A 24,158-nucleotide genomic window follows, 5' to 3' on the forward strand; every position below is an offset into this window, starting at 1 on the left:
GTCGATATGGACAATATATTTCAATAATTTGAACCTCTCAAACAAAACATTTCTACTGATTTTTCACAACCCTTTTAATTTTTTATTCAAATGATGGTGCTTATTGGTGCTGTATCATTCTTAATTATTGGATTAAAACTTACTTAAATCATACTTGATCTTGCTTTGGTGAAATTTAGTAGACTTTGAAGTATTAAAAGAGAAAATCTTCAAACAAAAAATTGTTGAACGGGTGGACAAATAAGAAGTGCTGGAGCCCATGATGAATTGAGAGGCTGGGGGTCTGTCATGAAGTAGCAGGTGAGAAATGAAGCCATGGACCAGATTGTGCGTGTATATAAAGTTTTTGTGGTTGGTAAGGGGTCTATGTACAAGCTAGGCTGGCATGAGTCTGTTGCCATTTCTGAAAAAGAAAAGGGTGTTATGGTCTTTTTACTCATATTTCAGATTTTCTTTTAAATAGTTTTTTTTGAAAAATAAAAAAAACCCGGGACTTCAAGACCGAATTTCTTTTTACGTGACAAAGAAAAAAAGGAAAAGGAAAGGCAAAGGCTGCTCGCTCCACACGCTTTGGATTTTCTATGCAGAGGAGCGAAGATCGAGTCGAAGAAGAAATTAATTCTGGTTTTATAACCGAATTTGGACCATTGAATTCTTTCGGTGGTTTTCGTGAATTTGAGCACTGAATGTTGAGATTACTTTGGTGGTCTGTGGATTTCTCTGGCCGTTCCTGTTCTTGAGTTCGTCCTGCAAAGCGGATCAATCGGAGCTCTGAGTAGCTTTACTGACAATTTGCATTCTTTAGTTGGGCCTCTTTGAGGTTATACAGTCCTTTATTTTGCTGAAGATGGTGCTTCATTTTTTTTTTCAAATTTTCAGTTTTTTTGAAGGTTTTATAGGAATTTAGATCGCATTCTGGAAGTAGATCAGTAGAAGGTTAGCGGGTTTTGAGTATTCTTTTAAGCTTCAACTGGGCTTTGCAGAAGAGCATTAGCAAAAGGTATTGAAGCTTATTCTGGTGTTGACGACCGGTTGGAGCTTCGAAGGAGTAGGAGTTGTTGAGCTTCAGAGGAGTTGGTAAAGCTTGCTTTTTTTTTTCCCCTTCTTCTGAAGAGGTTTCAGATAAAGGAAATGAAATTCTGATCCATTTATCTAGTAAAGCTGCTGAGGCAGTTTTTCAAATAGAGAAGGCGCGAGTACGAAATTTTGGAGTTCTTGGTTTTCTTTGATTTGCTTTGTCTTTGTTCTTTTTCCTAAGAGAAGGTAAAATTGGAGTTGAGGAAGTGCGAGTGAGATCTTTGGCACTTTCATGCATTTGGGTATCGCTGAATGTTTTGAATTGGTGCAGTGTGTTTGTCTGGACTTGTCATTGATGATTGAGGGATCGAACAGCACTATGCTCTGTTTCTAACACTAACGTCCCCGCCATTTTGCCGAACAGATAAGTTGCGGTGGGGACATTGTTAAAGCTCGAAAGCCCCTTTTGAGGATAAAAGAAGGGTTTCGTTTTTTCTTTTTCCCCTTTTTCTTTTTTCTCTTTCTCCCCTCTTGATATTTATATAATGGCGTCAGTTCAGAGGCATTCACCAGGATCGAGAAGCACTTCTGAGAAATCTGGGTCCCGGAGTGCTTCTGAGAAACCATGGTCGCGAAGCTCTATTGATAAAACAGGATCAAAAAGTTCTGAGAAATCCGGAGCAAGAGGCTCTTCTGAGAAATCAGGGTCGAGAAGCTCTTCTGAGAGGTCAGGATCGCGGAGCTCTTCAGATAAAATGCCACGAAAGCCGGTGCCAAAAGCCCGGGTTCAACCTGCATTACAACAAATCCGATCATTGCCGCTTGATTTTAGGTTCACTGGTTCTCCTGTATCTCGTGCAGCTGAAAAGCCTACTGCTGTTAGTGAAGACATTGAAAAGCCTGATCCTATTAGTGAAAACATTGAAAAGCCTGATCCTATTAGTGAAAACATTGAAAAGCCTGATGCTATTGGTGAAAACATTGATAATGGAATTGCTTCTAGTATTCCTGAAAATGATGATCCTGGTGACGTTAGTGTAGGCATTGATAATGGAGTTGCTTCTAGTATTCCCGAAAATGATGGTCCTGGTGTTGTTAGCGTAGACGTTGATAATGGGATTGTTTCTAGCCTTCCTGAAACTGATGATTCAGTTGGTGAAATAGTTGAAGGCCTTAAGTATACTGTTGATAATATGGTGGAGTCAACTAATGATGATTCTCCTTATAGTAGGAAAACCGTTTCATTTGAAGAAAGGCCTTCAGAAGGTGATGAGTGCATGGATTCCATGACTTCTCCTTTGCCAGCAAAATTTCCATCTGGTATTGAATCCAAGTGGGGTGATACTAGTTTTTACGCTGGGAAGAAGGTATTTTCTGGTTACTTATTTTACTTACACTTTATAGTTAAGTCAATGTAGAAGTTATACTTAATTGAAAGAACTGAAGACATTATAAACAAGTTTTGTTAACAATCTTTTAATTGCTCTACCATCTGCAGTTATTTTATTCCTTCTAGTTTGCAGCAAATTCTATAAAGTATAATCTTCATTACCATTGTTGTTGTTGTTTTTGGAATTATTGTTGTTGCTATTCTTATTACTTTCATAATGTTCACTGAACCCCTATGTTTTTGAACTTTAACATCTCAAAGAACTCTCAAATGACTTTGTAAATTCTGTACAAGAGGCATGGCCTTAGAAAGTGCAAAATGCATGAGAAGTGACAATTGGTGATTCTTTTTAGTTACACATTTATGAGCTCCAAAACTGCTGAAACTTAGGCAATTGTATTATCATAGGGATCAAATATACAAAGAATGCAAGAAGCTCTACCTAGGTATTCTCTCTCTTGCGGGGTAAACACATGGTAGACCAATGCTTAAAATTTCATCAATGAAGCAACTGCAATAGAGGAAACCTGCAAATCAACTGAATATCTGGATATGCAATAATGAAAAATATGAACTTACGAGTGCATAACTTCAAATTCATTTTTAACTCCAATCAGCTTAAGTTAAGTTTGGAACTAGTGTTGCAGAGAAGTGGCAGTCTTGTTGACTGGATTAGCTATAAAAGCCAGCCATCTGGTACATGTTTTCCATGAATACATGGGGAAACATAAAAATAGACAATAGCGTGCAGTCTATTTTCTACTGTTAACTGATCAAGCACCTTCTTATTTCTTTATCCTTCTGGTTGAAAAGAGAGAAAGGGTAGGTCTGAGGCTGTGAATAAAGAGAAAAGAGATGAATGTCACCTTAAGATGAGAGCTTGGTGTTTAAATGGTGACAAATAAAACTTAAATGGCTGATTGTGATGAAGCTATCTTGGGAAATTTAAGGGAGTTAGTCAATGAATTCCAAAGAATGTCAAATCTTAATGTGAATTGGGGAAAGAGCTATGTGGCAGAAACCAACATGGAAGAGGGACACATTCAATCATTGGTAGGAACCCTAGGATGTGAGGTAAAAGATTGACCCCTAGAATATCTTGGCCTACCATTGGGGGGAAACCCAAGATCAGAAAGTTTTTGGAACTAGTTATAGAAAGATTTGGCAAAAAGTTGGTTATATGGAAAAGGAATTACATCTCTTTGGGACTTGGGAGGAAGAATAACGTTAATTAAGTCCACATTGGCAAATCTGCCTATCTACTACCTGTCTACCTTTAGGATCTCTGTCAAAATAGCTAGACAGCTAGAAAGATTATGAGAGACTTCCTTTGGGAACCGGGGGATGAAAGGAGAGATCACTTGTTAAGGTGTGTAAATATAAGGAGCAAGGTGGATTAGGAATTGGGGATTTGACCAAGAGGAATACGACTCTATTAGGGAAGTGGCCTTGGAGGTTCTCTCAAAAAGGAGATATGCTGTGGCACAAGGTCATTGAAAGCATACATGGATTAGGGGAAAATGGCTGGGATGCTAAGCTGGATTCCCATATAGTATAAATGATGATCATGCATCCCTTCTGCAACCAGATAAAGAACAAAAATATTCCCAGATAGCTTCATCACAATCAATGAAAAATTGCCAAGATAGCTTCATCACAATCATTAGAATATACATTTCAATGAAAAATTGCCACATCACTATATCATGACACATGAGAGCCCACACATGGAGTGCCATATGGATGATGATGATGATAATAATAATCATAATAATAATAACAACAACAACAAATGATAAATACTTCCAAAAAGCATTTTCAAGGATCAATTTTCACCAAAGTACTTCCAGAAAGCATTTTCAAGGATTATTTTTCACAAAGTACTTCCAGAAAGTGCTTTTGAGGAGCAGTTTTTACAAACTACTTCTAGAAAGCACTTTCAAGGCGCTGTTTTCACAAAATACTTTCAGCAAGTGCTTTTATGGTGCAGCTTTCCAAATTACTTCCAGAAAGTAATTTTAAGGACTAGTTTCCACAAAATACTTCCAGAAAGTGCTTTTAGGGAGTAGTTTTCACAAATTACTTCCAGAAAGCACTTTTAAGTACTAGTTTTCACAAAATACTTCCAGGAAGTGGTTTTAGAGAGCAATTTTCACAAATTCCTTCTAGAAAGCACTTTCAAGGCACATTTTTCACAAAATACTTCCTGAAAGTGCTTTTAGGGAACAGTTTTCACAAATTCCTTCTAGAAAGCACTTTCAAGGCACATTTTTCACAAAATACTTCCCGAAAGTGCTTTTAGGGAGCGATTTTCACAAATTCCTTCCAGAAAGTGCGTTATCAAAAAATATCACCAACAAAAATTCATGAAAAAATTCACAAATTTTCACTCTTCAAGAATATATTCACACAAATATTCATATCAAATAAAGAAAAAAATCCAATCACAATTGAAGAATATATTCACACAAATATTCATCCAACTTCAGCAAATTTTCACACAAATATACATAAATATTCATCCAACTTAAGCAATTTTTTTGCATGATTTCTAACAAAAAACACCCAAAAGAATTTCGAATTTCTTTTATGAAACACCAAAAAAAAATCGAATCGGAGAAATAATAATCCAAAATCTCCAAAAAAAACCAAACATGAAGGGGAGGAGTTTGGACGAACTCACCTTCTAGTCACTGACGCTGTTGCTGCTTGGTATGTTGTAGAGTTTCGAATGGAGGATGATAACCTCACATGTGGGTATTTTTGTCATTAAAAAACAGGGATAGGTTTGTCCCATTCGAATGAAGAATCACTTCTTCAAAAAGTGCTGAAAAAAAGCCACATCCAGGTCACTTTTTTAAGAAGTGCTTCTTTTAACAAGAATTTCTTATTTTCCACTCTTTTACCAAACACCTATAAGTACTTAAAAACCACTTAATGTGTGGTCCCATGTCTTAAAAGTACTTGTGGAAAGAAGTACTTTTTAAAAGTGAAATCAAACAGGGCCCAAGTTTGCAAGCCTTGTGAGGAGGGGTCTCAACTAAAGCTCGAATAAGGAAGATCAAGGATTGGGTTTTGGAAGGTCGCCACGTTTGACAGTACAGGGAGGAAGGAAGTGTTTTTGAGGATGGTTAGCGCCCGAGATGGGTTGGAACAGAATCGAAATCTGGTTGCTCATGAGGTGCAGGACAGTGAATGTTTCTCAAATGCACTTTGCATGTTGAAAAATGAGAAGACCAGGATGGAGCTCAACTGACGGGTAGGTTGCGTCCTTAGCTTTGGTTCCTTTTCAGTTGAGATTCAAGATGGTTTTCTTCAAGAAGGGAGGTGTGTTCAGTCTTTTCAGGCTGTTGTGAGGCTAGAAGGGGGGGTGGAGATTAAGGACGTAGGCGTGGGAGAAATAGTGGTGGAAGGAGTAAAGGGGGAAGGGAGTGTTAAAGAAGGAGTGGATGTTAAGATACCTTCTGTAAGGACTGAAGAGAAAAGCTTAGAAGATAATTTTTATATGAAGGGTGATAACAGAGATGGAGAGTGCAGACCATAAGGAAGCAGCGAGGAAGTCTCAAAATTTGAAGTGGTTGTGGGAAGACTAGGAATTGATTTGGGGAGAAAAAGGAAGTTTATGAACCCTGATAATCATGCAGGGGAGGAGGCATCTAAGAAAGCCCGGGTTGCAAATATTTCTCATGTAGTGCATGTTACAAATTTTTTTTCTAGATTGAAAGAAGGCCTGTTTGGGGCTGATCTAACAAGAAAATACAAGAGGGTTTATAAAGAAAAAGGGTTTGAGACTTAAGGGTCCAAAGAAGGTGGAGGGGAAGAAGACACATACAAATTCCCAAGGTTTAGTAGGGGTGGTAATCCAGTCGTTGGAGGTATCCGAGGAAGTTCTAAAGCCAATTGCTAGGTTAAAGGAGGGTGGAGTTGCTGTAGAAAAGAAGAACAAGTATATTCTTTCAGGCACCAAGGAGGTAAAGAGAGTAGTGCTGGAGATTGAGAACCTGGCTGATTGAGACGTTAGCAATGGAAAGAGTTTAGATTTGTTCTTTTGGGGCGGAGAATAGCTTGCTAGGAAAGCTATTGAGACTTCTGAGAAGAGCAAGAGGGAAGAGAGACTGAAGAAGATTATAGTAGGGGTAGGAGGAGTGTCGAGGGCGAGGATGGAGATGGAATGAAGAAGTGTTTGAAAGAGATGATTAATGTTTTTGGGGAGAAGTGTTGGTCTGTGTGCCTCTGTTAGTGTGTTTCTGTGGAGATGTAATCACTTGCTTTCTTGTGAGGTCTATGCAGTATTTGCCATTTCTTTCTTTTGTTGTTGCTTCTTTGATATTTTGGATTTTGATGATCTGGGTGCTGCCTCCTCACCCGCTGATGATTGTATTGAGACTTTTTATTTTAATGAATATTTTCCTTTTTTACTCTTCAAAAAAAAAAAAAAAACTCCCCGTGTGAAGCAATAATAGAGGTACTTCCTTATTTTCTTAATTTTATTTGTTTTGATGTGGGTTATGGGAATAAAGTACTTTTTTGGGGAGGATCTTTGGATTTCTGACTTGCCCCTCTGTTTACATTCACAAGTATTTACTCCCTATCCAATTATAAACTTGAAATTGTTTCCAAATTTGGTGCAACTTCCTCCCTTGGGATCAATTGGGATTTTGGGTTCAGGAGAGGCATGAGGGGTAATGAATGTGATTCCCTCATTCTTTTGCTCTTAAAATTAGAAACTATTTTTTGGACCAAAGTACTCTTAATGTTAGGGTTTGGATCCCTTCCCCTGATGGCTTTTTTACATGTGCTAATATTTGAGGTCACCAAGATCCTTAATTTCAACTTAGAAGCAAGGAACATCATCTTCGGTAAAAACAATATCATCAACATACACAATTAACATAGTGACACTGACACATCCATTGTCTGTTATTATAAATAGAGTATGATCAACCTAAGACTGTGAAAATCCAATGTTCAAAACACCTTTTTAAATCAATCAAACCAGGCTCTAGGAGACTATTTGAGTCCATACAGAGCCTTCTTTAGATGGCAAACTTTCCCTTCACTGTTAGGGAGGTTCACCCTTGGAGGCAATTCCATATAAACCTCTTCTTAGAGGTCCCCATTGAGGAAGACATTCTTTACATCCATCTGATATGGAGGCTAAGAGTAATAGGCAATCGGAGATGTAATCACCTAGATAGAGTTCATTTTAGCATAGGAGCAAATGTTTCTTGATAGTCAATGCCATAGGTTTGGGTATGCCTCTTTGCTACAAAATGAGCCTTATATCTCTCAATTGAACCATTAGTCTTGTGTTTAATAGTGTAAACCCATTTGCTCCCAATGGGAATCTTGTCCTTGGGAAGAGAAGCAATCTCCCAAGTTTGGTCCTTTATGAGAGCCTCCACCTCTTGGTTCACAACCTCTTTCCATTAAGGTAACTACACTGCCTCTGCAACACTATGAGGAATGGAAACAGAAGAGATAGCAGAAATATAGGCACAATAAGAGGGTGAAAGAGCATCAAAGGAAACATAGTTAGTAATGTGATAATTGGTTTTGCATTTTTGCTTTCCTTTCCGGATAGCAATAGGAAGATCAAGATCAGAATTTGAGACACTAAGTTCAATAGTAGATGTGTTAGATTCAAGATTACCTGAATTTGGGAGTTCAGATTGCGGTCAACACTCAACACCAAGAGTCACCCTCTTATTGCATTTAATAGAAAATAGCTGCCAAGACTGAGGCCTATACATAGGAGGAGGAGGAGGACATGATGATCTTCACAAGCACTCTCCCCCTAAAGAGAAGGACATGATGACTGGGAGAAAGGCAAGGACTTAAGGAAGGTGACATCCTTCGATACATATCTCCTTCCAAAAGGAGGATCGAAGCATCTATATTCCTTTTGAATAGGAAAATAACCTAGGATACACCTAATAGACTTTAGGATCAAACTTATGTCTAGAAGGACTCATACCATGAACAAAGAAAATACAACCAAAGAACTTAAGGGGTAAATTAAACATTGGTCCATCAAGGAAAAGGAGTTGGTGAGGAGACTAAAGATTCAAAGGTCTTGATGGAAGTTGGTTGATAAGATACACTACTGTCTCAACTACGTCCCCCTAGAAGCGAGTAGGAACATGCATATGGAACAGTAGTCCTTGTGCCACCTCAACCACATGTTTGTTCTTCCGTTTACCAACCCCATTTTGTTGAGGGGTATGGGCATAGGAGCTTTGATGAATAATTCCCCTCCTTTCAAGAAACACCGATAGATGTTTTTCAAAGTACTCCTTAGCATTGTCAGATCTTATGATTTTAACCCTTTTCTCAAACCGAGTCTCCACCATATTCAAAAAATTTGAACAATTGTAGGTATCTCATCTCGACTCTATCAAATACAACCACATATGAAATACTTGTATTCACTCATGCAAGGAATAGTATATGGGCCCCAAACATCAGTATGTATCAAAGAAAAGGCAACATTACTTCTTCTATTACTTGCAAAATATGTGGTTCTATATTTCTTTGATAGATGACAAGCTTCACAGTTCACATTGAAGGTATAAGTTTGACACAAAATTAAACAACTTTGGAAATGAATATTTCATGGAACCAAAACTCCAAATACATATGATGAAGATGACAATGCCATAATTCCAAAAGACAAGTTTTCACTAGGATAAGACTCAGTTTGGCACAACAACCCTTGTTCAGATGTGTGATAAAAAAGATACACTCCATCAGCCTCATGTCCACTTCCAATCGTCCTCCCCGTGTCTTCCTAGAATGACTAGAGAATTGCTGCTCTTGTGGCTCTCCACATAATTCTTCCATGCCTCTTCGGTTGCCTGAAAAAACTTGAGTTAAATAGGCTTACCACATCTAGGGAGGTGAAAATCCAATCAGCATCATCTTAACTGTGAAGCATAAACAGGAACTATACACTGTTCAATTGCCAAACCTCAACTCTGAAATTGCTCATTTCTCCACCTCACCAACATTTGGATTAGATCCTACAAATCTTCCAACATGACATGTATGCCACAAATTCTTCTTTGAACAGGTTTAGTCTTTCAAATACCTTACCTGCAACCTTCAGAGCCACTTGTATGCCATGAAATCTTCTCTGAATATCATCTACCCTCTACTGAGGCCATGAACAATGGAAACCATGACTATAATCCAAACCTTCATATGCCATGTACCTTTTGTGAAGTTAGTAGAAACCACTGTTTGTGAATCAGGATGAATTCCTTGTGAAGAGAAAGAAGAAGAAGATGAAGAGTTTCAGCAGTAGAGAAGAAAAGAGAGGAAAGAAAGAATGGGATGATAACTAGAACTGAATTAGTTCTGACTGCCAACCCCTCATTATATTTTATACTTAACTTAAAAGAATAAAAGATTACAAGAATGCCCTTAGTAGGGCAGCTACTAAAGTAGCTGAACAGTCACAACTTAAAAAACATAAGCTAATGGGCCTAAAGCCCAACAACTTCCTAACTTAACAACTTAAAATAAGAACAAAACAATTAGACCCAATAACTAGAAATTGGCCCAACTCAGCACTCCCCCTCAAGTTGGGAATAAATGTCACACATTCCCAACTTGTGTAGATCATGCTCCAACTTATTCCTTGCAACACCTTTTGTGAGAACATCAGCACGCTGCAGATCAGAAGCAATGTATGGGAGACAAACTTCCCTAGAAGTCACCCTTTCTTTGATGAGATGTCTATTTACTTCAATGTGCTTAGTCCGGTCATGCTGAACTAGGTTATGGGCAATGTTACTTGCTGCCTGGTTATCACAATACAACATCATAGGTTCTTCTGCCTCTACACCAATCTCTCACAATGGGGAACGGATCTAGAGAAGTTCTAAAACTCCATGTGCCATGGCCCTGTATTCAGCTTCAGCACTTGATCTTGCCATCATTGTCTATTTCTTACTCTTCCGCGAGACAAGGTTACCCCCAACAAGGGTGCATATTGCCCAATTTGCATCTGCATAGAAAATATCTGGTCTTTTTATACACAAGTATAGCAGCCGATCCACAAGTCTCTGATATCTCCCAATGTCCTTTACTGGCTCACCTTCTGATGCATTGGTTCTGTGATTTTGATCAATAGGAGTACTGATTGCCTTTGTTCCAAACTTCCCTGTTTCTTGAAGAAGATCCAAGACATACTTCCTCTGAGAGATAAAAATTCCATGTTTTGATTTTGTAACTTCAATGCATAAGAAGTATCTAAGTTCTCTAAGATCCTTAATTTCAATTTTTTTTGTGTAGATTCTTCTTCAGACAATCAATCTCACCTATGTCATTCATTGTGACAACAATATCATCCACATAAACAATTAGGACTGACACCAAGGATCCCCTTTGCTTCACAAACAAGGTATGATCGGATTGAGTCTGAGTGTATCCAAAAGCAACCAAGGCCTTCCTAAACCTGTCAAACCATACTCTGGGAGATTGTTTCAAGCCATAAAGTGACTTCTTAAGCCTGCATTACCTTTCCCTTTTCAGCATCACTGTAGAAGCTAGCAGGAAGATCCATATACACTTCCTCTTGCAGATTCCCATTTAGGAAAGCATTCTTCACATCAAGTTAAAACAATGGCCAAGAGTATGTGGCAGCAAGAGAAAGAAGTATCTGAATAGAGGTCATCTTTGCAACTGGTGCAAATGTCCCTAAGTAGTCAATGCCATAGGTCTGTGTGTACCCTTTTGCAACAAGTTTGGCCTTGTACTTTTCTATACTTCCATCTGCCTTATATTTTACTGTGTAAACTCATCTGCATCCAACAGTCTCCTTGCCCTCTGGTAGGTCCACAATCTCCCATGTCTGATTCTTAATTAAAGCTTCCATCTCTTCCTACATAGCTGTCTTCCACTTAGGTTTGGAGAGAGCCTCACTGACACCCTTGGATATAGACATAGAGTCAAGAGAGGAAAGAAAAGCATGATAGGAAGGAGAAAGTTCACTGTAGGATAAATACTATGAAATACAATGAGCATTACACTTTCTCTTCCCTTTTCTGAGGGCAATAGGAAGGTCCATGTTATCTGTAACGGGATTAGTAGAATCAATGGGAACTGAAACAGTAGAGGGATCAAGAGGAATACCTGAATCTGTGTCAACTGAATCTGGAGTCTCCAAGGAACTGACAAGAAGTGATGTGAGTTCTGCTGCAGTGGAATCAACCTCTCTGTGAAGTCTCTATCGTGAGTAACGCTGAGAAGCAGGACGCAAGGGAGGTGGTAAGGTAGGAGACACAGGAGGATCAGGCACAGGAGTGGACATAGGGACTGGAACTGGGAGAGGGATAGACTATTCACTACTTCCCCAAAACACTCCTCCTGAGAAGGATTCTTCGAGAAGAAGTATGTGGACTCAAAAAAAGTGACATCCATAGTAACATACCGACTCCTAGAGACTGGATCATAGCAGTAGTACCCTTTCTGATTTTCTGCATATCCAAGGGAAACACACTTCTTTGCCTTCGGGTCAAGTTTCGAGCGGTGAGGACCAAGGATATGCGCAAAGCAGACACACCAAAACACCCTGAGAGGAATTAGAAACATCTCCCCTTCAGGAAAAAAGAGACTGAATGGGGTGTTGAATCCAAGTATACGAGAAGGCACCTTGTTAATCAAATATATTGTTGTGAGAATTGCATCACCCAAAACTGAACTGGAACTGTATACGTGATCATCATGCTTCTTGCAATCTCAACAATGTGTCTGTTCTTCCTTTCTGCAACACCATTCTGTTGTGGAGTGTAGGAACAACTGCTCTGATGGATAACACCATATTCTAACAGATATGAAGCAAGGTGTTTTTCAAAATATTCTCTAGCATTGTCTGATCTGAACACCTTTAGTTGTTTTCCAAACTGTGTTAACACCATCTGATGAAATTGCCTTACCAAGGATGGTACTTCATCTCGGGATCAAACCCAAGAATATTGAGAGAAATCATCCACAAATAAGAGAAAATATCAATAACTACCCATAGAAGGAACATGATAAGGTCCTCACACATCAGAATGAATAACATCAAAAGAAGAAGAACACCTTTTATTACTAGCTTTAAAGGAATGTCTACAATGCTTTCCGAGTTGACAGCCTTCACACTCCAGACTTGACAAACTAACAGACTCAAATAGCTTTGGAAACAAAAGACTCAAAGAAGAAAAAGGCAAATGACCCAAACGATTATGCCAAAGCATAATCTAACCCACAGAGCCTGACTCACTAGCCCTGTTGACATGATGACTCTGATGAGGAGGAAGGACATCCAGGAGGTAGATTCCATTCACTTCACGACCACTCCCAACCGTCCTCTTTGAATCCAGATCCTGCAAGATACAATGACAAGAAGAAAAAATTATTGAATAGTTTAGGTTCTTAATCAAACTACTAACAGATAACAAATTAGTGCTCAATATGGGAACATGAAGGACAGAGGGAAGGGAAATGGAATCACTAATCTTGACAGACCCCTTCCCAGCAATGGAAACATGAGATCCATTAGCTGTGGAGACCCTGTCTCTGCCAGAACAGAGCTGGTAAGAGGAAAAAAATAGTGGAGCTATGGGTCATGTGCTCTGAGGCTCCAGAATCTATAATCCAAGGAGGTCCCTCCTTACCTGAAGTAGAAACATAATTTGCAGTGGCATGTGAACTACCTATGTGAGCAAAGGAAGTAGAGTGAACTCCACTAGAACCACCTGTACCTTGCTGTCCGCCTATTGCTGAATTAGAACTGGCTGTATCCCACTGGTTAAGAAACTGCCTATACCTCTCAAGTTTGGCCCTTACTGTAGCAGTTGCAACAGACTTCAGAGCAACTGTAGTAGGAGGGGCCGGAATGTCACCAGTGACTGTCATGTGAGCATTTCCCTTCTTATTTTTGAGTCTATTCGGCACAAGATGTGGATGAAGCTTCCAACAAGTATCTCTTGTGTGTTTAGGCTTCTTACAGATCAAATCTTTTTTGTCTTCCTTCTTGATCTCACTGCCACCCCGGTCTCTACCTTGTTTAAGTCTCACAGTACTAACCATGGCTGACTGATCAAACCTAGAATTTTTCATCATCACATTTCTCCTACTCTCCGCCCTTGACAAAAAGGCATATGCCTGGGAGAAGGTAACACTGTCCCTGGAAAGAATGTGCTGTCTTGCAATATCATACTCGGGATTAAGGCTAGTAAGAAATTCAAACACCCTATACTTTTCTAGGTGTTTCTAGTAGGCAGCTGCATCCTTAGTGGTTTCCCAAGCAAATGTCTTTAAATGGTCAATCTCCTGCCACAAGGTTTTAAGGGCTGAAAAGTAAATTGCAATAGGTTTATCTCCCTGCCTTGTAGCAATAATCTGATTTCTCAATTGATAAGTCCTAGAAACATTCTCCCTCTGTGAATAGGTTTTTGCAACCCCATCCCATATTTCCTTAGCTGTATTTGCCCATAAAAAGTTTTTACTTATATGGGGCAGCATGGAATTACACAGCCAAGTCATCACCATATAATTCTCTTGTACCCATTGGGAGTTGCTAGTTTCGGGTTTCACTTCTTCACCAATGATATACCCTAACTTCCCATGAGCATCAATGGCCATCTTTGTAGATTGTGACCATTCTAAGTAATTCGAACCATCCAACTTAACTGGAGTAATGGTCCCAGCCCCAAAAAGGTCTCCAACACCTCCTCCCACTGGTCCCATTTTACTCCCGGGCTTGTTTTCAACTCCGTGACCCTCCATACTTCTCAAAAGGTGCAAAGAAAATTACTGTAATATGCAAGAAGATCAAATGAAACACTTTTGGAACCAATGACACCTTTTTGGTGCCCTAGATGGTCCTCCCACAAAAGATCTACAGGACGGGAAAAGAGAGAGAAGAGGCAGCTGCTCTCTCCAGAAACCTCCAAATTAGGCAAGACTTGAACCGCTCCCTACAGAAAACTCCAAGGAACCCTAAAAAATTAGGGCGCCACTTCCTAGGTCAAAATTGAAGAGTCCAGCAGAAACGGGACTCTCCCCCTTTCTCCATTTTTTCCTGATTTTGATGAGAAATCCTAGACTAGCTACAGGGCAAAACAAATTCACCAAAAAATAAAAAAATTGGGCTTACCTGAGATCTTTGATCCAGCCTCTTAAATCACCATGCAGTCGGCCGATCTAGGGCTGCATGAGAAAACAGCTTAAGGAACCTTCGGCCTTGCTTTGATACCAAGTAGAAATCACTGTTTGTAAATCAGGATGAATTCCTTGTGAAGAGAAAGAAGAAGAAGATGAAGAGTTTCAACAGTAGAGAAGAAAAGAGAGGAAAGAAAGAGTGGGATGATAACCAGAATTGAATTAGTTCTGGCCACTAACCCCTCATTATGTTTTATACTTAACTTAAAAGAATGAAAGATTACAAGAATGCCCTTAGTAGGGCGGCTACTAAAGTAGCTGAAGAGTCACAACTTAAAAAACATAAGCTAATGGGCCTAAAGCCCAACAACTTCCTAACTTAACAACTTAAAATAAGAACAAAACAACTGGTCCCAATAACTAGAAATCGGCCCAACTCAACAAAGTTCACATAAAATCTTCCCACTTAAAGATGTCAATGTTTTCAATGGAAAATCTGAATTTTGCACCATATGTGGTTATCCTACTGAACCTATTGATGATACCTATGGTGTTTGAAGTTGTTTCTTCCTATATGTCAAGGCAGGCATCAACATTGCACACAATCCAATCCAACATGACTGCAGAAAGCATATAAAAGTTGATCAGTATGTCAGCAAGGACAAAGTTGAAGGTCATGGGACATAATTGCATTTTGTAATCACTAACAGTCATTTAATTGATTTATTAATGAAGGTAATTGTAAGACCAAAGTTGTATGAAATTTTACCGAGGAAATAAACACATAGTGGGTGTGAGGTCGATATTGTAATTTTACTAATTTTTATATTAAGGAGATAATAAAGGGATTGAGCAGGCTGATTAAGGCTAATACTCCTTTGCCAAAAACTCTCCTTCAATATAGCACTCTATTGATCATTTTAGATTTGTAAGTCTGGACTTAGAGAAAGAAATAGGGAAGTTAGGTGTGGAACTAGTAGACACTCCTATTGATTCAAGCCATAATTTGTGTGCAGATCAAGGTGAAGTTCCTCCTGATAGAGGAGTGTTCCAGAGATTAGTTGGAAGGCTCCTCTACTTGTGTTTGATAAGACCTGATGTTGTCTAGTTATGAGTGTGATCAGTTGGTACATGTACTAGCCTAGAAAGCCACATAAGGAAGTAACAAAGAGGATTTTGAGCTCCTTCAAAGGAGCCCCCAAGAAAGGAACTCTATGTGCCAACATGAATAATACCATTTTTAAAACCATACTGTTAATGACAATCTCTTGCAGTTACTTTCATTAGAGACATTCCAGTTTCTTGTCATGAATTCTAACATGAATTGCAGGAAGATTGTTCCATAAAATGATGATATTGGTTAGATTTAATTGGTATATTTTCCATTGATTGGCACTACTTAAATGTTGAGGTTTATCATTTCAGAAGAAGCTTCGAACATGGTGTCAACTTCCAAATGGTGATTGGGCACTGGGGAAGATATTATCAACTTTTGGAGCTGAGACTGTTATTTCACTTCCTGATGGAAAAGTAAGCAGCAATACTTGATTTTTGTAATATTTTATTTACTTGTAAAAACAAATTCTATAAAGTTTGCACTAATGTACTATTTACCATATCCATCCATCTCATTTTTATTTCTCCACAGGTTTTGAAGGTGAATGTAGAAAGTCTATTACCTGCAAATCCTGATATACTTGATGGTGTAGATGATCTGATGCAGCTTAGCTATTTAAATGAGCCATCTGTATTGTACAATCTTCAATTTAGATATGCTCAAGATATGATCTATGTGAGTATTTGTTTCTAATTCATGATTATCTCTTAATTTTCTGCTAACAGTATCACCTCTCTAAAATGTTTGTGGGATCATATCTATGTTTACTGTAGACAAAAGCGGGACCAGTATTGGTTGCCATCAATCCCTTTAAAGAAGTTCCATTATATGGAAATGATTATATTGAAGCATATAGGCGTAAATCCGTGGAGAGTCCACATGTGTATGCAATTGCAGATACTGCCATTAGGGAAATGATACGAGGTATTTCAACTTATTACTGGTATTGATCTTTCAGTACATACATTGCTAGGATTTATTTCATTATCATTTTTCTCCTGTCCAAAATCACACATGAAAGGGCAGAGAGGTTCTGTCATATGCCTATCAATTTACTTATTTTATTGACTTTGGAGTCTGTTCATATGAATTTCTTATGACTTATGATGCTTGTTATCACCTTTTTCTTGTGCAGATGAAGTAAATCAATCTATCATTATAAGGTTGGTAGAAATATCATTTTTCCATGTTGTTTTCAGTTTTCTATTTTAATTATGAAAGTATTTGATAAAGAAATGCATGATAATAGTATCTATTTTACCAAGGTTTAAAATGTCAACGTGGGTGGAAATGCCGGTCATCCAAATATAAGAAACCATGTTGGAAATGTTGGAAATATCGTATGGAAAAATTGTAAAATTCATAGTCATGGTGGAAAAAAAAACATTGTAAAATATGCAAAATATAGAATGATATTTTATGAAATGACAAAAGAATAGGTACACCTTTTTAAATTATTATCTTGTTCCAAATCACTAATTAAAGCTAAGAAAAAGGTTATAGACAAAAGAATACGTTTTGAAGTTGCCCTATAAACCTTAAGATTCAGAACTTCATGATAGAGTGAGTTAAAGCAAAATTTTAACTCATAGAAAATGTAAATGGTTGTAATAGACAACCAAATAATCTATTACACAAATGAAATACTAATATTTAATTTCATGTTTGAAATGAATATTGAGCTAGCTCAAAGTAGTCATCATGTAAGTTAGGTGGACAATAACACTGTTACTTCACATATCTACAATATCGTTACTAACTTATGTTATAATACTATCTCTTGGACTCCACATAGTGCTGGTATTGTTCACTAGGGAATATGCTGATTCTAGTAAATACTAAAATTTCATGTTGCTACCCATGGAAGTAGAAATGGAAATATGTCGTGGAAACTATCTCTTGTACTCCACATAGTGCTGGTAGTGTTCATTGGGGAATATGTCGATTCCTGTGAAATTTTGTATCACTACCCATGAAAATGGAAATATGCCATGGAAATATTAGGGAAATTAGGGACATTTTAAACAATGTGTGCATCTATCCCTTGCTAGACCCCCCATTGGCGGGAGCCTCGTGGACTGAGCTGCCCTTTAAATGGTTATAGATTTATTAGGCTATTTCTTTGTCTGCTTTATCACATTGATCTGTATGATTTGATAATAATAATGCTATGCCATCCATTTCTCCAGTGGTGAAAGTGGAGCAGGGAAAACTGAAACAGCAAAGATAGCTATGCAATATTTAGCTGCACTTGGAGGAGGTAGTGGAATAGAATACGAAGTATTGAAGACTAATCCTATATTGGAAGCCTTTGGTAATGCAAAAACATCAAGAAATGACAACTCAAGTCGTTTTGTAAGCTATCTATTCCTTTCAATTGAACCAAAAGTTTGCTTTGTATTGACTTGTTTTGTTCAAGGCTACATCGGATATTTGTTCTTTGGTCTCTTGGTCTATAAATACCTATATTTTGACTTTTGACTGAATGGTGCAGGGGAAGTTGATTGAAATTCACTTTAGTGAAACTGGGAAAATTTCTGGTGCCAAAATTCAGACTTGTAAGGTCACTTGTTTCCAGCTTGAGTTGACAATATTTCCTTTATTCTTTCTATTGAAAATGATATTGACCTTTAGTTTCATGTTTGTTCTACTCCTGCCTAATTGGTCGTTTTCCATGCAGTTTTACTTGAAAAGGTATTTCCTCTTGCAAATTGTTATATCAACAATGTGTTGTCTAATGTTTTTGTATCTTCATTAATTCAATTACATGTGTTTTGAGCAGTCAAGAGTGGTTCAGTGTGCAGAGGGAGAAAGATCATATCATATATTTTATCAGCTTTGTGCTGGAGCTCCTCAAGCACTTAGAGGTATCCTATCAAAATCTTATGGTTTTTGATATGGTTCATGAAATCGTGAATTCCATGAGTTTCAACTTGATTCTTATGTCTGAATCCTTTTCTTTAAAAATCTTTTTATTATTTTTGAATAATCATCATCATCCATGCCTTATTCCAACTATATGATGTCAGCTACGCTAATCTTGTTTCGCCAATCTGTTCTGTTTAATTCCATATCTGTAGTTAAATTATTGGTGCTTAAATCATTTCTTACTACTTCTACCCATGACCTTTTTGGTCTATCCCTTGCTGTTCTAGTCCCTTCAACTTGTAAGAAATCAGTTCTTACATGATTTTTCTTTGAATCCATCTTACAGTTTATATGGTGTGCGTGATTCAAATGAATTCAGTTAAGAATTAGTTCTCTACTTTGTCATTTTTTGTTTCTATTTAGTTTTGTCAATGGAAACATTTTTTTAAAGCCCTTATCTGGAAAATGATTTTATTTACCAAAACACAAAAAAAAAAAAAACTAGAAAATGATTTATTTAGATTGTTTAGCACTCTTTAGAAACAGTATCGAGTTCATCATATGTAGGTTAAAGAGTTGTAAAATCTCTTTTTCTTAGACGTCTAGTGTAAAAGTGGTAAACTCTCTTTTTTTGGTACATAGATAGTGGATATGAATAAAAGTAGGAAAGATCACTTTTAACTTTCAAAAAAAGGATCACTTTTCTATATAATAATATAATAATATAATAATATAATAATATCTATTTTTAATTTTTTGACAAGTTTGTAAAAAACAGAAATAACAATGTATGATATGATCTATTATTTCATTATTTGATTTGATTAAACTTTACAATTTAGGGTTAATTACTTAAAGTACTCCTGAACTATCTGACAAATACTTAACAACCCCTGGAATTTAAAAACCTACTAAAAGTACCCTTCAAGAATGATGTAATATGATACATACTACTCCTCCATTAATTGTTTGTCAGATTCCATTTACATGTGACACATTTAATTTTTCAAAAACCCAAATTTCCCTCACCAGATCAGTCCCCACTGACCTTACCTCTATCAATAACAAACGAAATTCGTTCTTGCATTTAATAGACTGCCAATTTGGGTCAGATATGGTTGGAAAGGCACAAAGGTCTATGTTACCACCTCCAATGACAGCACTAGGCATTCACCACCATTAGGCTGAGGCAACTTCCCATTGACACTTGCAGCGGTTGAGCTCAGTCCGTCCAATCATCCTAACTCAATTGTGAAGACAGTCCCCCAGGCTGATGTGTTCCAATTCAACCAATAAATCAAGTTTAAGGAACACATAGCTTTGACCTTTTCTTCTCTAAACTGCTCTTCTGAAACTAGACCCCCTTATTATTTTAGAATAAGAGAAATCACTTATCGGTGGTATATTCATTGAATATTGCAGAGGAGGTTATGTTCACCAGACACACGCAGTGGAGATTCATGGGGCGGTGGTAGTATTGTTTATGGACATTACTATGTAACAGACACTCCTGGTGTTGGTTGTCACATTTTCCGGAGGCAGATGTTGACTAATCTGCAGTTTGTTGAATCCCAAACAACCAAGGAGAGAGAGGATATGTGAAGGGAGTGGTGACTTACATTCTCAGTTCAGGATTTGGTTTAGTTGCATGTTGTTGGTTAATTGCATTTTCTATCTTCCTCCTTTGGTTATTCTTTGTGTGATTTTCCTGTTTATTTTTTGTGTTCCCATCGATCTCAACTACTTGTATTAGATAAAGGGGGAGTTTTCAAATTGGAATGAACTGAATGGAGGAGGAATATAAATAGAAATGGTTGGATTTGAGTGAAGATCCCATCTCATTCTATCTCATTTTCAAGTCTCTGGAGCCCAGATCCAAGATTCAAGTCCTTGTTATCCCAGGCTTGAGTAATCAAAAGTAAGAATTCACCGCATTACGTACTTTAATGACTTCCAGAGCTTTGAATGAAATGAGATAAAAGAGAAAAAATACAAGTGAAAGCAGAAGACATATAGACCATCAACCTATGTAGATACAATGAGACAATTAAGAAAGAAATGAATAAATTCAAAAGAAATAGAGCATGGCGCAAAATAAAAGATGGGATAAAACAAAAAGTAGCAAAGAAAGATATAACCACAGAGATAGATAGAATCAGAGAAGCTTCAAATAACATGATTAAAAAAAGAATTGTCAGTATTGACCAATAGGCTTACAGGGACCTAACTGCAGCACAATGCTAAAGAAAAGTGTTAATGGCTAGTTAGGCTATTGGTGGAAAGCGCTCCATTGCTATCAACAGAGGTGGGGAGGAGACCAATGGCAGGTAATGTAAGAGAGTGATCGGGCAGTGACTAATAGGGGGATTCGATGAGAATGGTGGTACTCTGTTCTTAGATGCAGAAAACAAAGTCAGAAGTGAATGTAGAAGGTGGGATGAGAAAGAAGAAGAAGAAGAGGAAGAGGATCTAGTGCAGGCCGTCCTTTGATTCTCTCTCTTCATTGCAATTGGTTGGGAATGTGGATTCTGGTGTGGTATATTTTGAAAACTTGAAGAGAAGGCAAAAAGAGTTGTTCTTACATATTTTGAAAATTGAAGAATAATTATGGACAATATAGTCTTTTTGTCTAATTTAATGGCAAGACATAACGGAAAGTGAATTTCCAAAAGTTCAGGGGTTCAGGGGTATTTTAAGTAGGTTTTCAAATTTCAGGTGTCTTTAAGTATTTGTCAGATAGTTCGGGTGTGCTTTAAGTAATTAATCCATACAATTTATGATACATTATGATTTGAAGAACATTTTGTATGTATTGTATACTGTTGGAAGTACTCTATGCTGTATTTTATTTCTTTGTATTGCTTCACTTTGAAAGGAATCTAAAATACTCTGAACTGTTCTTTCAAATTGTCGAAGGAAATAATACATTTTTTTATGTCACACTTCCTAGGTTTCCATTTTCCAAGATAACATTCTGGTGCTGGTAGGATGTCTCTCATGCAAAAGTGCAAATATAACTTGGACCAACTATGACTAAATCAAGTTTTGGGGAAACCCTGGTTATATGTTTGATAGAGCCAACTCTGATGTGTGATGTGTCTCCATATTCTACCTTTGTGAAGAAAACAATGATAATAAAGTAGAGCATAAATAGCCATAACTCTTATGTCTATAAATAATGCTGACTGAAGTAGGCTTATGTTAATGATGGCACAAGTGATGTGAAGGTTTCATGATACAGTACTAGTTGGCTTTAGGTCTATATCCATAAGGCAAACATAGTGTCCACATTCCCCCACAACTATAGTAGTTTCCCCCTATGCAAGCCTATGGACTCTTGGTCCATATGCAAACCTACTCTCCAGACCTAAAGCAGAGGAGACACTAAAGGGAGAATATTTCTAAAAGGGATATGATTAAGAATATTTTTGGTTTGTACAGAGGCAATTTAACTTTCTATTTGGCCTTTTTAATATCCTACTACTCTATAAAATTTAATGTATTGTTGGATATCTCAGAAAATTTGAAACTCTCATCCAGTAAGATTCTATTTATATGTCACTAATTACATTAACATTCTTTTGCATATTCTTTTTCACTCTCTACTGCAGAAAAATTGCATTTGAAGAAGGCAAGTGAATATAAATATTTGAAACAAAGCAATTGTTTTTCTATTCCTGGGGTTGATGATGCTGAACATTTTCGCATTGTTATGGTACTTTGACTTATAACCTGCATCTTCTAACTTCTAAAATCAGAAATTTTTGTTTAATTCTTGTGTGCTGTTGTCTTGATGACATTAATGTCACTCTTTCCAGGAAGCTCTGCATATTGTTCACATTAGCAAAGAGGATCAAAATAGTGTATTTGCAATGCTTGCTGCTGTCTTGTGGTTGGGTAATATCTCCTTTACTGTAATTGACAATGAAAACCATGTTGAAGCAGTGGTTGACGAAGGTAAGAAGTTTCTGGAAGGTAGTTCAGGCAAAGTTCCAATGTCAAAAGTTACAATAAATTGTACTGGTATATATATGCATAATGGGATGTAACTTTATTGTTTTTAAGAGAGTTAAGTATGATTGCAAATATATGGGATTGATGGTTCAAGAACTATTATCTCTCCAAACCTATGCACACTTACCTTCTCTTTTTTTTTCTCTTCTTTCTTCTTTTTTCCCTCTATGGATTTACCCTTTCAGTATAGTTGGTATAAAAGCAGAATTTGTTACTTGTCAAGATTTAAGAGAGAGAGAGAGAAGAGTAGAAGAGAGAGTTGCATCATTATCATCATCTAACCCTTGCCCCAACTATATGGGGTTGGCTACATGAATTCTATTTTGCCATTACATTCCATTCAGTTAACAAATGTAGCCAACCCCATTTGTTACTTGTCAAGATTTAAGAGATAGAGAGAAGAGTAGAAGAGAGAGTTGCATCATTATCATCATCTAACCCTTGCCCCAACTATATGGGGTTGGCTACATGAATTCTATTTTTCCATTACATTCCGTTCAGTGCCATATCCATTGTTAAATTATAGTAGCTCAAGTCATTTCTTATTACTTCCACCCAAGTCCTTTTTGGTCTGCCCTTAGTTCTTCTAGCCCTTTCAACTTGTAACAGATCACTTTTTCTAATAGGTTCTGTAGATGGTATTCTCTGCACATGACCAAACTATCTCAATATTCTTTCTCTCATTTTATTACCTATTGGAGCTATTCCTAGGTTCCTTTGTATGACTTCACTTCTAATTCTGTCTTTTCTAGTTTTACCACACATCCATCTAAGCATTCAAAGAGAGAGCCATAACATAATGAGAGAAAACTTATGTATATGACAAAAGCACTCACTATGCCTTTTATTAGGAAATTTCAGAACCAGTAACAATGACCAAACTAGCCCTGCATCCCAAACAATCCATATTCACAACAGGATATAGGTTCTTTTTATCTGCTGTTTTCTGCAAACTTTGCACCGTACTGGAATCAGCAGCCTGTAGGGATAGAGATAACATCACTAGGGGTACATTCAGCCTCTGCTCAACTTGAAGCAAAAAGCATTCTGGTAGAGTAGGATTTATTGTCTTTGCTTTTCATGCAGAACCAAATCGATTGATCAAGTTTTTTTTTTCCCTTGTTTTTTGGATTTTATGGTTTATAGTTTGAAAGAAAACAAATATTTACTGCCTAATCCATGCTATGTTACACAGATACATCAAAGACATAGTGAGACATGGTATTGGATGAAATTTGCACTAAAATTTGAAGTTTCTCACATTATTTGTCAACCTTGTGTTTGTTATCAGGGTATCATAGTTTCCATGTTGTTCTTTCTCTCCTTTTTTGATCTAGTCAACTTTGGTCATGTTTTAGAGGAGACAAAGTAGATGACTAGGAGAAATTTCAGGTGGTAAGATTTCTAGTGAAGCTAGGATCTATTTGATTTGTTTTGTGGTTCAGGAGGTCTGTGATATGTTTTAAGGACTAGCATGTCTTTTCCACTTCAGTTGCTGTATCAGTTTAGTCACCTGAGTAGATTTCTAGTGGTGGAAATGTGTATCCTAACAGGACACAAAGTCAGCTAGTGCTTTGTTAGGTTAGGATTAGGAATTTC

The 24,158-nt window shown here is 37.3% G+C and overlaps 1 protein-coding gene across 1 annotated transcript in view; it reads left to right on the top strand.

Annotated features, from left to right (window-relative positions):
* Nucleotides 1-489: 489 nt before the first annotated feature.
* The window catches only part of LOC148860767 (myosin-1-like), a 52,186-nt gene continuing 28,517 nt past the window's right edge, over nt 490-24,158 (top strand). The window contains exons 1-11 of the mRNA XM_088983503.1: nt 490-2,384; nt 15,986-16,090; nt 16,209-16,352; nt 16,451-16,601; nt 16,813-16,840; nt 17,867-18,032; nt 18,172-18,235; nt 18,358-18,371; nt 18,460-18,544; nt 22,157-22,260; nt 22,364-22,502. Coding sequence (XP_088839629.1) covers nt 1,563-2,384; nt 15,986-16,090; nt 16,209-16,352; nt 16,451-16,601; nt 16,813-16,840; nt 17,867-18,032; nt 18,172-18,235; nt 18,358-18,371; nt 18,460-18,544; nt 22,157-22,260; nt 22,364-22,502 — 1,822 coding nt within the window. The 5' untranslated portion in view covers nt 490-1,562. The remainder of the gene's footprint in view (nt 2,385-15,985; nt 16,091-16,208; nt 16,353-16,450; nt 16,602-16,812; nt 16,841-17,866; nt 18,033-18,171; nt 18,236-18,357; nt 18,372-18,459; nt 18,545-22,156; nt 22,261-22,363; nt 22,503-24,158) is intronic.

Source organism: Nelumbo lutea, chromosome 4 (genome assembly GCF_056320005.1).
Source record: "Nelumbo lutea isolate HS-2025 chromosome 4, American lotus-T2T, whole genome shotgun sequence".
In the NCBI taxonomy this organism is placed as follows: Eukaryota; Viridiplantae; Streptophyta; class Magnoliopsida; order Proteales; family Nelumbonaceae; genus Nelumbo; species Nelumbo lutea.